This window comes from Coffea eugenioides, chromosome 2 (assembly GCF_003713205.1).
Source record: "Coffea eugenioides isolate CCC68of chromosome 2, Ceug_1.0, whole genome shotgun sequence".
NCBI classification, from domain to species: Eukaryota; Viridiplantae; Streptophyta; class Magnoliopsida; order Gentianales; family Rubiaceae; genus Coffea; species Coffea eugenioides.
Window position 1 is genome coordinate 62535624 of NC_040036.1, and position 14964 is coordinate 62550587.

The window sequence follows — 14964 nt, forward strand, 5'->3', positions numbered from 1 at the left end:
CCAATATATTACAAAGAGCATTATCTAAAATGTGATATAAGAGTGACATTGCTTAGCGTGATATAAGAGTCCATTCAAAAAAATTGTTTGGTCCATTCCAAAAATATGATATAAGAGTGACATTGATACAAAATGTGTGGTTTGAGAGGAGGTTAGTGATATTTTTGAAATTTTAAGTGTGCTAAGTGATATTAGCTTAAATTTCAGCAGAGGTTTTTTTTCTTAAATTATCCCCAAGAAATAGGTAAGATTTAATCATCAAGTTCTAAGTTTTGCTTTAAAAAAGTATTTTTTTTAAAGCATAAAAATGGTAAGGTTTGCTTGAAAGCTAGTACGATTTGTTAATAATTTAGTAAATTTTACTAAAAGGTGGTAAGATTTGTTAATGAAACAATAATTTTTACTTGAAAAATGTAGTAATTTTTGTATAAGAAATGGGTATGTTTTACACGAAAGGTAGTAAGATTTCTTAATGATACAGTAAAACTGACTAAAGAAGCGGCAAGATATGTTAATGAAACAGCAAGATATGTTAATGAAATCATAAGTTTTACATTAAAAGATATGTTTTAAATAAAATATGGTAAGTTCTAGAGAAAAAGTGGTAATTTTTGCTAAAAGTCTAGTAGGATTTGTTAATTAAAGAGTATTGTACTAAATTTACCTTCACAATTTTGTCCCCAATGAAATTCGTCAAATCTTGAATGTGTCATCACATCAACCACTCATTTATGAGTTATGGTGATTCCCTATCACCGCAGCACCGTCCAATTATGGCAGACCGGCATAGGAGTTCGGTAGAGAAGACTGGATAGGAATCACCTTCCCAACTCAGAAAATAAATTTTTTCACGCCTTAAATGTTTGAAAGTTTTCAAATAATTTTCGAATGTGAATGACTAAGCGATTGCGTATCATTTGGTTGCTTAAGTCTTCTCCTACCAGCAAAACAATCTTAGGAGACTCTAACATTCAACATCTGACGGGGAAATAGATGCACTTCAACATCTTACCTCCAGGTTGGTCAAAAAAAAAAAAAAAAAAAAAAAAATCTTACCTCCATTCTTTGCCGAAATCTCCACTTAATTTGATGGTCAATAAGTAGGAAAATCAACATTTACATCGAGCGGTGGTCCTTTCTCCTATTGATGCCATCATAGCTAGTGACCACACGGAATGATTGCTGTTCCCCACCTCTAGCGTGTGTGTTATGGGGACTTCCATGCTCGTCTTCAGTATCATAGTTGTCAAAATCGCGATCCGGATCGTAGGATCGTACGATCCTACGATCCGGATAACCAAAATCGATCCGGATCGTATGCAGAGTCGCAAATCATATTAATTTTTTGCAGGATCGCATAGAATCGTAGCAGGATCGTGTAGGATCGTGCAGGATCGTTCAGGATCGTATAGGATCGTAGGATCGTAGGATCGTACGATCCTACAATTTTTTGTAAATTTGTGAAATACGAAGCTCCATTTTGCAAATAAATGAAAATATTTGTGGTATATTTGTAATTTATCAAAGAATTGCAACCTTTAATTGCAATTAAGAGCTTTTGGTAGGATCTTACGATTCTACGATCCGATCCTACGATCCGATCCTGTGAAACTAAAATCGATCCTACGTAGGATCCCGATTTTACAAACCTTGTTCAGTATATATGATTCCGTTGACACCAATTTATGAAAGTTACAGTTAAAAAAATCTGAACTCGATCAATGAGGGGTTCTCCCCCTCCCCCCCCCCCCCAGCCCCACCCCTCTTCTTCTAAGCACTCTAACAGATGTAAATTACTTAATATATTGCAGGGGATTGATCTCAATGTTCAAGGATATTTGATTTCAAAGCTATGATAAAATTTCACCCTGTAGACATAACATATTGCAGGAGTTCAGAATCATTTAAAGGGGCATGGGCAAAGTCAAATTGAATAAATTTCACCCACACTGGCTAAACAATTGCACTATATTGTAACCACTAAGGTTGGCGTGATACTCACGAAGGGCTATTAGAGTTCTTTTCACTGTCAACTGTCAAGTTTAAAATTCAAATTTTAAATTTAATAATTTAGGGATGGGAATGATCTGGAGAAGGAGAAGGGAAAAATAAAAAAGAAATTACTTTACTGTTATACAAAGTATTATAGAAATCAAATACTTGGCCTATGTGGCTTTACAGAACTTTCCCTGTAACAAAGTATAGTTAATAATCTAGACAAGCCCAATAGTCCGTATTTTATGTGCCAAACAATGAATATTAAGATTAAAGAAGTAACATGGACGCATATACAAGGCAATACTCGAGCTTTATGCGTAAATAGCATTTTTTGAGTACATCTATAAGTAAAAAGTCTACATACATGAACGTTTTATCTACAATTATTTACAAGTTTTTTTTTGTAGTCCGAGGTGACCTCGATATATCTCTAATTTGCAGCGTTGTAGCTAGGAGTGTAAATATTTTAGTAGGTAGATACTGGGTAAGGCGAAATATGCTACTTGCTAGCTTAGCACGAATATGTTCGTCACAAAACGAACACTCCAACAATTCACTTTGAAACTTGAAAGGAGACTTCAGGGACGACTTGGGATGGGACACAAAGTGCTTGTCTGTTTCTTCCCAATGCACAAGGCAACAGCAACTAGAATAGCGATATGCATGAGTAGAGGGGCAATATGAATAAATGGTTATTGGTTTTGACTTAATGGATGGTGGATGAAATTTATCCGATCCACTTAGATCCATTTATCCACTCCATTTAGATCCATTTAATAAATGGATCTAAATGGATGGATCTAAATGGATTAAATAAAAACCAATTATCCATTTATAATCCATTTAAATATTTTGATTACTTTTTTTTGTATTACCATTTCTTGTAATATAAAGATATTTTTTTATATACTTTTTGAAGATACTTCTTAATGCATTTAATACAGAAAAACCATCAGAAATTAGACTCAATTCAAGAAAAGCTCCACATAATTCAGCTTCATTGACCATGATTATAGAAGCATCCTTTCCTACTTGCACCACTTCTCAAGGGTTATTTAATTTCTTGGACAAGCCAACTCAAGCTAGCTGTGATGTGCGGCTTTAGTCGACAAATTCGAGATTTCAGTTAGCTAATAAGTCTCGCTACTTTTATTTGGTTTTTAAATAAATGGATATATGTAATTTTTGTGAATAATTCATATAAATCTATTTAATTTATGATTTTATTTTGATCAATCATTTAAAATCAATACTATAAATAAATAATTTAAATTTATTTAATTATGAATTATATGAATGAATAAATGGATCTCAATCCAAATTGTCAACAGTATCGAGAAACAGTCCCTGAGCTGTCTTGCACGGTAGACACCCTCGCCTTGAAGCTATAGTCTCCAAGGACTATTCTACCCAACAGCGACGTGCCATTCTGCTAACGCAATAAGAGGTTAAAAATGACTTGATGGAGGGCCCTCCCCGAAGGTCCATCCGTCCATTTATTGTTTGATAGTACATGTTTGGAACTTAGCAGGAAAGTCAGCATTACAGTATTTTTCCATTGATTTGGTTTTATTTTTCTAAGAATGTGTTAGCTACTGACTCCCATGCTTGTCTACTCTCTCTCTCTATATATATATAAGGTGAAACTTGACACCAACTCTTACTGAGTTGCCCTGGTGAGCTCAGAAATCTGAAATTGAACCATGAACAAAATCTACTACTCTTTCTGCCTTATCTTTAGTTTAGCGTGGTTAGCCGTCATGGCAGCCAGCAACAGTAACATTACAGCTGATCAATCAGCTCTTCTTGCTTTTAAAGATCGCATGATCACCTCAGAATCTCAGAAAATCTTGGCAAAAAACTGGTCCGTCACCTCCTTCGTCTGTGATTGGATGGGGATCACCTGTGGCTCTCGACACCTCCGAGTGACTGCCCTGAATATTTCAGACATGAACCTTGCTGGTACTATACCTCCTCAACTTGGGAATCTGTCCTTTCTTGTTTCCCTTGACATTAAGAGAAACAATTTCCATGGAGAACTGCCTCGTGAGCTTGCTCACTTGCGCCGATTAAGACACCTTGATTTTGGAATCAACAATCTCGGTGGAGAGCTTCCCTCCTGGTTTGGTTATTTACACAAACTCCAATACCTTTCTCTCAGAAACAACAGCTTTACGGGTTCTATCCCGCCTTCCATCTCTAACATGTCAAACTTGGAGACGCTATGGCTGTCACACAATTCCCTTGAAGGGAGCGTTCCAATAGAATTTCAGAATCTTAATAATTTGGAGAATTTGATTATTGAGCAGAATCAGCTTTCGGGTCCGTTTCCTCTCCACATCTCCAATATTTCCTCGTTGCAAGCCATCTCTTTTATGAGCAACAGGTTATCTGGCATTCTGCCAGACAACATCTGTCACGGCCTTCAGAAACTTACCTGGCTTGGTCTAGGAGGTAATAATTTGACTGGTCAAATACCTTCAACATTATCTCAGTGTTCACTGCTTCAGCAGTTTTCCTTGGCTTCGAACCATTTAAGTGGATCCATACCTAAGGCAATTTGGAACTTGACAATGCTGGAGGGACTATACCTGGGGAGTAACAATTTAACAGGTAATAATTTTATTCCTATTTTATAAATACTATATATTAAGCTTATACTTCTTCTTGTATATGGTTTATAATTGTATATTAAGCTCATGCCCCTGTTCTTTTGTATGGACGTTTCAAAGAACAGTACGTCAGATATCACCATTCTTTTTAAAAGTTTCATTTCATCTACTAAACTATGTTTCTTACCAAATAATCCATTAAACTTTTCGAAAGTCTCATTTTAGTCACTAAACTATTTTTTTGTACCAAATAATTAACTAAATAGCAAACTTGCAACTGCCTTAAAAAAAATGAACCGCTTTAAAAATTTAGTGTGCTATTTAGTAAAAAAAATAGCTAATTGGATAAAATGAGACTTTTAAAAGATTTAGTAAATAATTTGGTATAAAAAATAGGTCAATGGATCAAATGAGACTTTTGAAAAGTTTGGTGAGTCTAGCATATTTTACTACAAAAAAAAAAAAAACTATACCATCATTTTATTTTTGTGATTTTTCTGGACATTTCCTCGTGGATCAATTTTTATGAAGTTTTTTTTTAGTGTAAGCGTGAGGTTTTAAATTCAAACTTCTCATTTATACTCTTCTTTCTCCATACTCAACCCATTCCTTTCTCCCTTGTGGATGATGCTCTAAGACTTCATGCAAATAAAAAATGCAACCTTAAATATTCAATCATGTAATTGGATTTTGGGATATACATACATACACCCACATAGACATTCACTTTTCAGTATGACTATGCATATATTCTTTTGTTAATTACAATTCACCTCTCCAAAGTTTGATCAAATTATAAGATAGACCCTAAAATTTGTCAGTATTACCAAAATGTCCCACATCCAAACAGAATTATAACCTAAACGCCTTTACCGTCTGAGGCCTAACAAACTCTTAAGATGAACCGTTATATTATGACTATTAATGTTAGCATAGTTTGTTTGGATAAGAGTTTATTTGGATGATTTATTTGAGATATTTACTGTAGCACTTTTTGTGATGTGATGTATGTGAGATAAAAAGGTGATTGGGAAGATAAAAAGGTGATTGGGATTTGTGAGAATAAATTTTGCAAATCAAATTCTCTCTATCCAAACAAACTATTATTTTTTAATACAACTCCGATGATACCCTGAAGCCCCACCTTTCTTCTCTCTCTATTCAACCAAGTTTTCTGTTACCAACATATCCTTTCTCCCATGTCCATCTTTTCACCATTGAAGTAAAATCTTTGTCTGAGAAGTTCATGAGCAAAAGATAATCGAAGTTAAATTTGATAATTGATATTTAGGCCATAAAATACCCTTGGCAACCTGAAATTCTCAAAACATAAAAAAAAAAAAAAAAAAAAAAATTCACCATCGTCATCTTTCCCCTTACAATTTTCTCATCATGTGACCCATTCTTTATCACCATCTTCATTTAACTTTCACATAAAAACACCATTCTATGGACATTACCACACAAATATATAAACACACACAAACACACACCCCAGTAAACTATCGCATACAGATCCATAGGAAGGTGAGCAGAGGTAGGAGCAACTTGGTGGCGTAGTTGAAGAACAAGCAGGGTAATTGTTGTTATTTGGCAAGTTATGGTAATGGTAGACGATTTAGGAATCAGATAGAAGGAGTAATAGTTGAAGGATTTGGGGGTTTACTTTCCGACAAAAGGCCGACCTAAGGTTGAAGGAGGCAGATTGAACCAAGTAGTTGTGCGAGAGTAGGAATCCATTGGGTTGGAGGCTTGCAACAACTAAGATGAAAAGCAAGATGCTGCAGTAGGGGCCAGGAGTGATGGCTGTTGGACCAGGGTCAAATGCAGTGTCAAGCCTTCAAGTCTTTAGAGATCAATTTAGTTATTTCAGAAAAGGAATTAAGAATAGAATTAGGCAGAGCAGGAGAAGGAGGGGAAGAAGAAGAAAGGAGTCGACTCATCAAGAAGAGAGAGAAATAAGGACTAATTATTATGTTATGATACACTCCCCTTCGAACAGTAAATGACCAAGATGCCCCTCAAAGGTGCGCCCCTTCTGTTCTGTTCTTCTACGGGGTCTGAATGGGTGACGGGTGCTGTTTGTCCGCGCTGAGGATAGATGTGTATGACAGACTGACAGCAAAATGGAGATGAGAACAAATAAATTTGCATCCTTAGGGTTTGGTTTACGCTAAAACGATGCTCATATCAAAGAGACTGGATGAAATTCTTTTGAAGAGATACTAGACGCAGAAGAATTCACAATTCCTTTAATGTTGGCCTGCAATGTAATTTGAAAATAGCGATATTTAAATGACTCAAAATACAAGTAAAACAATAGGAAACAACAATTGCCGCTTGCGTTCACGACATACTACTGGATTTTCATATACTTGTCTAGTTGTTGTATATATATATATATATATATATATATATATTTTGCATAAGATGTTGTGCGTTTATATAATTTTATTGTACTTAAAAATTTTATTTATGTACATCAATTTAAAATACAAAGCATACACCAAATTATGGAAGAAATATAACAACTATATCTGTCACAATCCCGTGGTCATTTGTTTGCTAAATAATTTTGGGTTTGGTTTTTTCTTTTTTCTATATACAAATTTGGTATGCAACCATTTCCTGAATAGTTTGGAATTTAATATCTTCATCTTCTTTGTCTTTTTTCTTTTATGTAAATCCTTGTTGAATTTTAATAATCTCTCAATAGTTTGGGATGACATGGAAGTTGCTTCTTGTTTTCGTGGAGCGCTTGTTTTTAGGAATTTAATAGGAAAAAAGCTCTGTTTAATTTTCCTTGTTTAATCACTGACAATGGTGGCCATAATGTTGCCAAAATTGAAGGTGTGATCTATAATTTGGTTAAACCTCAAAGAAGGTGAATGTAAGGGAGACAGTTGGATTGGATGGTCTCGGGGAGGGAGTGTAAGTAAGAGGGGAGGGAGTGTAAGTAAGAGGGAGTGGATTTGATCCCTCCCACTTATATTAAAAATATAAAAAAAAAGGCCTTAGAAAAAAGGAAGGTAAATGTAATTAGTTCTATATTCTTTGTTTGTTAATGTAATAGACACTCTATTATCATTTCCAATTATTGCATTTGGAGAGTTCAATAGTCTCATTAATGTTGCTATTATGTGCTTTCATTACGACTCAAATCAAGCTCACAAAAGTTGCAATTTTGCAGGTGCAACTCCAAATGAAATAGGTAATCTAACCATGCTGACCATTTTAGATTTTGCCGTCAACAAATTGAGTGGTATGCCAAATCTCTAATTACATGGCCTTAATTGCTTAAACCGTTGGCTATAGGGTAAAAGGAACACAATCGTTTCTAATTAATGCATTTGAAAGTCCAAAAATCACATCATTGTTTGTTACTATATTTTTTCATTATAAATCAAATCAAACTCACAAAAGTTGCAATTTTGTAGGTGTAATTCCAATGGAAATAGGGAATTTAGCTTGGTTGACGAGTTTATATTTTCAAAGCAACAAATTGACAGGTATGTCTTAGTTCCTAATCATAAGGTCTTCATTCTGTAGACGGTCGTTAAAACTCAACATCAATATGATCTGTACGTAGGATGCTTGGGCTTATGTTCAGTTGATTGATATCAGCATTTCTTTCTAATGGATTTAATGTTCAGAGAGATCAATTTTGAAGCAACGAATAGAAGGATCAGGGAGGTCCTATAACCTTCTATTAATATCTATTTTTTAAATTTAGAGCCTTGTTGGATAGGACCAATATTATCATTATCATTATTATATAAAAAGTATGAATCTTGGTATTAGGGAGTGTAAGCACTTTTTTATCTTAATTTTTGTTATCCCTAAATTACCCTCTTGTCTTTTAATTAGAATTATTGCATTTCAATGTAACATTAATTAAAAGAAATAAAAATTTCCAATTGATTACATCTCAATAGTATTGGTAATTATAATTAAAAACTATTTACCTAACCTTGGACAACATCTCCAATTATTATACATATCAAAATTTTTTAATCGAAACATGAAAAATTTCTCATTAGTCATTATTTGAGATTGTAAAAAAAAAAATCAATTTCAAAAAATAGATACTCTTTGGAAAAAAGAGAAACATACAAGACAAAGAGAGCCCTTATGCATTTGTATATTTTCATAGAAATATCACGAGCAAAATTCACAATTATGCACTTTTTACCAATATGAAGAAATAAAAAAAGTAAAATATAAAACCTAACTATTTCAATCAAATGAATTTTAACTAAAAATTAAATAACCAACCCAAAATGATTGAGCATTATGAATAATTTACATTCTCTATTAATAAGAAAAACACTTAGATAAAATGTAAATAGTCCAAATTCAATGAATATTACACTTCACTTTATCCCATTCAAATTCATATAAAAATTGAAATGCTAAACAATTAACATGATATAAAAGAAAGCACTTAAATGTTCATGCAACTAACAAACATGCAAACAATTTAGTTTCAATTGAAATGACAATTCATGTCACCCAAATCCAAGCAAACAATAAAAAATTTTCTTATATTTCACCTACAATCAACTAACTAATTTTGATATCACAATTAGAGTTTTATCGTCTAAGACAAAAAGGAAAAAATCCAAAAAAATCTATGGATTAATTTAAACGTATCCATATTGAACATGCCATTTATCAGATTAGTGTAGAAAAGGAATAGTTGTTGTCTGTGCTTTATGTTGCATTGTCTTCAAACAAAATTATAAAAACAATAGAAGATAAATGGAAAAGAGAATACTCAACTACTGCAATCAATGAAATCTCAATTGATGACAATGAACATTCACACAGAAATAATTAAATATGATGGATTAAACATACCCTTGTGAATTAAATAATTACAAAGAGTTCATATACAAAAAAATATATATGTAGACAATTCAAAAAATGGTGCAAAAAAATTTAAAAAGTAATGCAGCTCACTTCATACTAAAGAACTTCATCAAAAAGCTAACTAATTCAACTCCTATAACATGTTAAATAATAATCATCTACCCTACAGAGAATTAGGTTTTATATGAAATGAAAATTGTAGAAAACTCAAGCTAAAGAAAAAAGAAATACCATTCATTTATTTTATTCTTAAGTAATTAACTGATTGTAAGTCTACAATTAAATAATTAGTAATCATAAGTATTGATATTACAAATACTATTTAGGAAGTGTTTAATAATTTATCCAAATCTTAGTTTTTCGGTTGTTAAAATCTAATAATTTTAGTAGAAGGTTTATCATAGATTTTACTTTCAATCGGAAAAAGACATATCTAGACCGATAAGAGAGCTTGCGAATGCATCAGAGGAAAGAAAAGTAGATGTATAGTACAATAATCAGAATGATAAAGATCCAATAAGTCAATTCATGTTACAAATTAGATTTGCTTCTCCCAAACTTGATATGTGCATATATATTTCTTTTTAATAACATGATTTTGAACTATACAAAAATGTGCAATTTTATAATTTAAGGGAAATCACAACACCATTGGTAAAACATGATAGTGTTAATAATTGTTATTAAAGTTCAATCCAAATTTAATCAATAAAAGCTCAAAAAAAAAGTTCTAATAGCTTGTGGTCAAAGAGTTCAAAATTTGAATATACTTGCAGCCAAAATTAGTTAGAGAAATTGAAAAATACACATAAGTTATATTATGAGGTAGATTATCAAAACTTCACAACAAATTTTATTAGCTACAAAAATAATATTTTTGGATTACTATACTCACGTGCAAAGCACGTGCATTATTTACTAGTGCTAACACAAAAGTGCTTTGCCATTTTATAGGTGGAATACCTGAAAAGATTGGGAACCTTCACAGATTGGAGATGCTTGTTCTAGGTGATAATACATTGTCGGGTTCCATACCTATAGAAATTTCTAACATTTCATCTCTCCAAGTTATTGAACTCTATCAGAACAAGTTCTCAGGAACTATTCCTTTGACAATGAATCATAAGCTTAACAATCTGGAGACTTTATCTCTTTATCAGAATTACTTAACTGGAGTTATTCCTAACTCCATCTCAAATGCTTCAAACCTTGTTGATTTGATGCTTGACGATAATGAGCTCATAGGTTCAATTCCCAGCTCTTTAGGAAGTTTAAGAAATCTTCAATTGATAAACTTGGGTTTCAATAGGCTGTCAAGTGAATCCTCATCTCCAGAATTAAGCTTTTTCACTTCCTTGACGACTTGTAGATCCTTGAGATATTTAGAGGTGCATCAAAATCCTCTAAATGGTTTTCTACCAGCTTCCTTTTCTAACTACTCAAGTTCTCTAGAAGATTTTGGTGCATACAATTGTAAAATCAAAGGAAGCATCCCACTCGGAATCAGCAATTTGAGCAGTTTATTATACCTTGATTTTTCAAATAATGAATTGATTGGATCTATCCCAAGAACTATCAATAGGCTGATGAATCTTCAGGAGTTTTACTTAGAGTCCAATCAAATAAGAGATGTCTTGGACAGTTTTTGTGGATTCCAAAGTTTGGGGTCCTTAGCATTAGGCCAAAATCAATTCTTTGGTAGTATTCCAGAATGCTTCAGAAATATGACAAGTTTGAGACAGATTTTACTGAACTCCAACATGTTGGCATCCACCATACCTGCTACGCTATTGAGCATGAAAGATCTCCAAGTTCTAAACCTGTCATCAAATTTCTTTAGTGGATCGCTGCCTCGAGAGATTGGGAACCTCAAAGCAATATATAGTTTAGATCTCTCGATTAATAAGTTGTCAGATGTTATTCCTACTACAATTGGAGAGCTACAAGCTTTACAAACTCTTTCATTGGCAAAAAATAATTTACAGGGTTCTATACCAAAATCAATTAGTAACATGTTGAACTTGGAATTCTTGGACATTTCACACAATAATCTCTCTGGCACAATACCCAAGTCATTGGAAGCACTCAAATACCTTAAGGAATTTAACGTTTCTTTTAATAGATTAAGTGGTGAAATTCCTCGAGGTGGTCCCTTTAGAAGCTTTACGGGTCAATTATTCATGAACAATGAAGCACTCTGTGGTGACCCAAGGCTTAGTGTTCCACCATGTCAAAGTAATTCAATTACAAAATCAAACAAAAGAAAGAAGCTTCTGCTTGTAATGTTGCTGTCAGGTATTGCAGCAATATTGATGGTAGTTACTATAACAATATGGATTCTAAGATGGTTGAAGAAACCAAACATTTCTAGTGGAACAGAGTTGATGTCAGTGGCAAAATATGGAAGATTTTCATACTATGAACTTTTGCACTCAACTAATAACTACAATGAAAGCAATTTGATTGGAAAAGGGAGCATTGGTTCTGTTTACAAAGGGATCCTAAGTGATGGCATTGCTGTGGCTATCAAGGTATTCAACTTGCAAGTGGAAGGTGCATTGAAAAGTTTTGATAGAGAATGTGAGGTACTAAAGAGTCTACGCCATCGAAATCTTACAAAGGTGCTCGGTAGTTGCTCCAACCCTGAATTTAAAGCCTTGGTACTCAAATATATGCCCAACGGGAGTCTTGAGACGTGGTTGTACTCGCACAACTATTTATTAGATCTAATTCAAAGAGTAAATATAATGATCGATGTTGCTTGTGCATTGGAGTATCTCCATTATGGTTACAATATTCCTGTTGTACATTGTGACCTGAAGCCCAGTAACATCTTGCTTGATGAAGATATGGTCGCTCATGTAAGTGATTTTGGTATTACAAAAATGTTTGGTGAAGGAGAAAGTATTTTGCACACCAAAACCCTTGCAACACCAGGATACATTGCACCAGGTTAATCTTTTAGCTTTTGCTGTCTACATTTTCTTTACTTTTATGTTTGTCCGTTTTTTATCAGTCTTTCAGATATTTCAATTATTTTAACTATTGTAATCTTATGACAGAGTATGGATCAGGAGGGATAGTTTCCACAAGAATCGATGTATACAGTTTTGGAATAGTTTTGATGGAAACTTTTACAAGGGTAAAGCCTACTGATGAAATGTTTTCACGAGATTTGATCCTTAAAAGTTGGGTAGAAGATTCTCTCCCTGATGCATTTCAGGTCATTGATGCCAACTTAATAAGGCAAGAGGATGAGCATTTCACCGACAAGATGAAATGTGTTATATTTATCATGAAATTGGCTTTGAACTGCTGTAGAGAATCTCCAGGAGAAAGGATGAATATGAAAGATGTTTTAGTAGAATTGAAGAAGATTAAACACCAACTTCTTATCATAGTAAGTTCTTACCATTTTGTGCAAATATTACCTCTCGATATAGGAAGTTGCTTTTCGTATTCTTTTGAACTCATAGCCAACTATTTCTTGTAGCCAACAGTCAAACCTTGAGTGGACCAGATACAATGTTGCAGACCAGATCAAGCAAATATTGCTGTATAATCCAAAAGCTTGATTTATTGTGAAGGTTGGAGAGAGATGTACTTGATTCCATAGGTGTCAGTTGCATCACATTTGGACTTTCAATTATAGGGCACATTTCATAACTGCTTTTATTTTGCTTTTCATTTTTTCTTCTTTTTAATCCATTTCAAAACAAGTTTTATTTTTCTTTCTTTAATTCTTACTAAATTCTTGGTTACTTTTTGTGGAGGTGATCATGTATCTTTTAGCCTTATCATGTATAAAGACTGTAAAAAGATGAGAGTGAACCGGTTCTTGCAATAAATTTTTTTCTTCTACAAATGAATGTGTCAAGTTCCTTCTATATTATAGAAAGAATATAGAAAGAATAGCAGCCATTGTATGTCTTTCTCCATTATAGTTATCTTATGTTGCCTTGAAAGGGCCGAGAGAGAGAGAGAGAGAGAAGACTCTTCTGGGCAATTGTCACACTGCCTTTGTCTTACATCATAAGTCTTTTGGAATTTTTGAATCATCATATATCCGGGTTTAAGTATCCTTGCCAGACTTAGAGTTATCCATTTTTATTATATAAGTAAATTACTAACAATTCCCCTATGGTTTTACATATTAGCATATCCTAGCATTTCAAGTATTCATGTATCTTTCCTATTCTTTTCTCTAAAGCCAAAAATGGACTAAAAGAACCTCAAGTTGTGGTGATTGACTCACACATTCTCCAAGAACATGTTTTATGAAATGATGAGGTTCAAACTTGCACTCAAAGTTTATATTCTGAACCCCTCGTTTGCTGCAAGTATACATGTTGCGCTTGTAGTATGTAAGGTGGTAGGATTGATCACATGAGAAACATGCCTAATTACTAAGGCTTGTAACTCACTTTATTATCTAAACTAACAGGAGCATATAAAATGTAAAGTAATAGCAATGTAAAACCTATGCAAATGAAAGTAATGAAATTGGAGAAACTCAACTAAACACAAGTGTCCTAGGGTCTATAATCCACTAATAGTTCAAGATTTGGCTTCTTAAATTTTCACTAATCATTCTTGTCCTACTAGAGATTTCACTTCCAAATGTAATCAAGACTTGCTTTCGCCAATGAGTTGATTTTTGCCAACATTAGGCCTTCATACTTTCGTGGTGAAATCACTAATGGTAGTTCATGAAGATCAAGGAGATGCGCAACAAATCCATCTAAGTGCATAACTACTTTTATGTGTCTACTACTTAGGTTCCATCTAATCCACATCTATCATTGTTAAGAGAAGCTGGAAGCCAAGGCTATTGGAGTAACATCACAAGAGCAACCACAAGAAGTCATGGTTGAGGAGGCAAATAGATGAGTATTAAGGGACTTTGCATTGCCTAGAGGTACTAGCTTAAAACAAGTATTGTGAGACCTATGATAAATGCTTAATCTTCACTCATTCAAATGGTGCAACAATATCAATTTGGAGGTAATGCGACCAAGGACCTTAATACTCACTTAGCTACTTTCTTGGAAATTTGTGATACAATCAAGCTTAATGGGGTAAGCGATGATGAAATTAGATTTAGATTGTTTCCATTTTCATTAAAAGGCAAGGCCAAAGTTTGGTTGCAATCTCACATACCAATCACTTTCTCAACTCAGAATGATTTGTCACATGCACTTTTGAACAAATATTTTCCACCAAGAAAGATTGTTAAGTTTGGCACGGATATAACGAGTTTTTACCAATAGGAAGGCAAGTCATTTTATGATGTTTGGGAGCAATTTTGGGAGTTGCAACGGAAATGTGCACATCACGAACTAACTGATTGGCTCATTGAACAAACATTTTACAATGGAATAGCATATCCAACTAAAACTCATGTGGATATGCAATGGGAGGAGCTTTCATGGGTAAATTAGGTGATGAAGCACAACAATTAATAGAGGAGATTGCTACAAAT

General features: G+C 33.6%; 1 protein-coding gene across 3 annotated transcripts; it reads left to right on the forward strand.

Annotated features, from left to right (window-relative positions):
- Positions 1–3657: 3657 nt before the first annotated feature.
- LOC113762394 (probable LRR receptor-like serine/threonine-protein kinase At3g47570) lies at positions 3658–13211 on the forward strand. 3 transcript variants are annotated; one of them, XM_027305839.1, is made up of 6 exons: positions 3658–4611; positions 7801–7872; positions 8048–8119; positions 10437–12434; positions 12545–12882; positions 12976–13211. In XM_027305839.1, the coding sequence occupies exons 1-6, from the start codon at positions 3702–3704 to the stop codon at positions 12991–12993; spliced, it is 3408 nt and encodes a 1135-aa protein (XP_027161640.1). In that variant the 5' UTR covers positions 3658–3701; the 3' UTR covers positions 12994–13211. The 3 variants fall into 3 exon arrangements, with proteins under 3 accessions (XP_027161640.1, XP_027161639.1, XP_027161638.1); XM_027305838.1 differs by having other exon boundaries at positions 12983–13211; XM_027305837.1 differs by having other exon boundaries at positions 12545–13068.
- The last annotated feature ends 1753 nt before the right edge of the window (positions 13212–14964 follow it).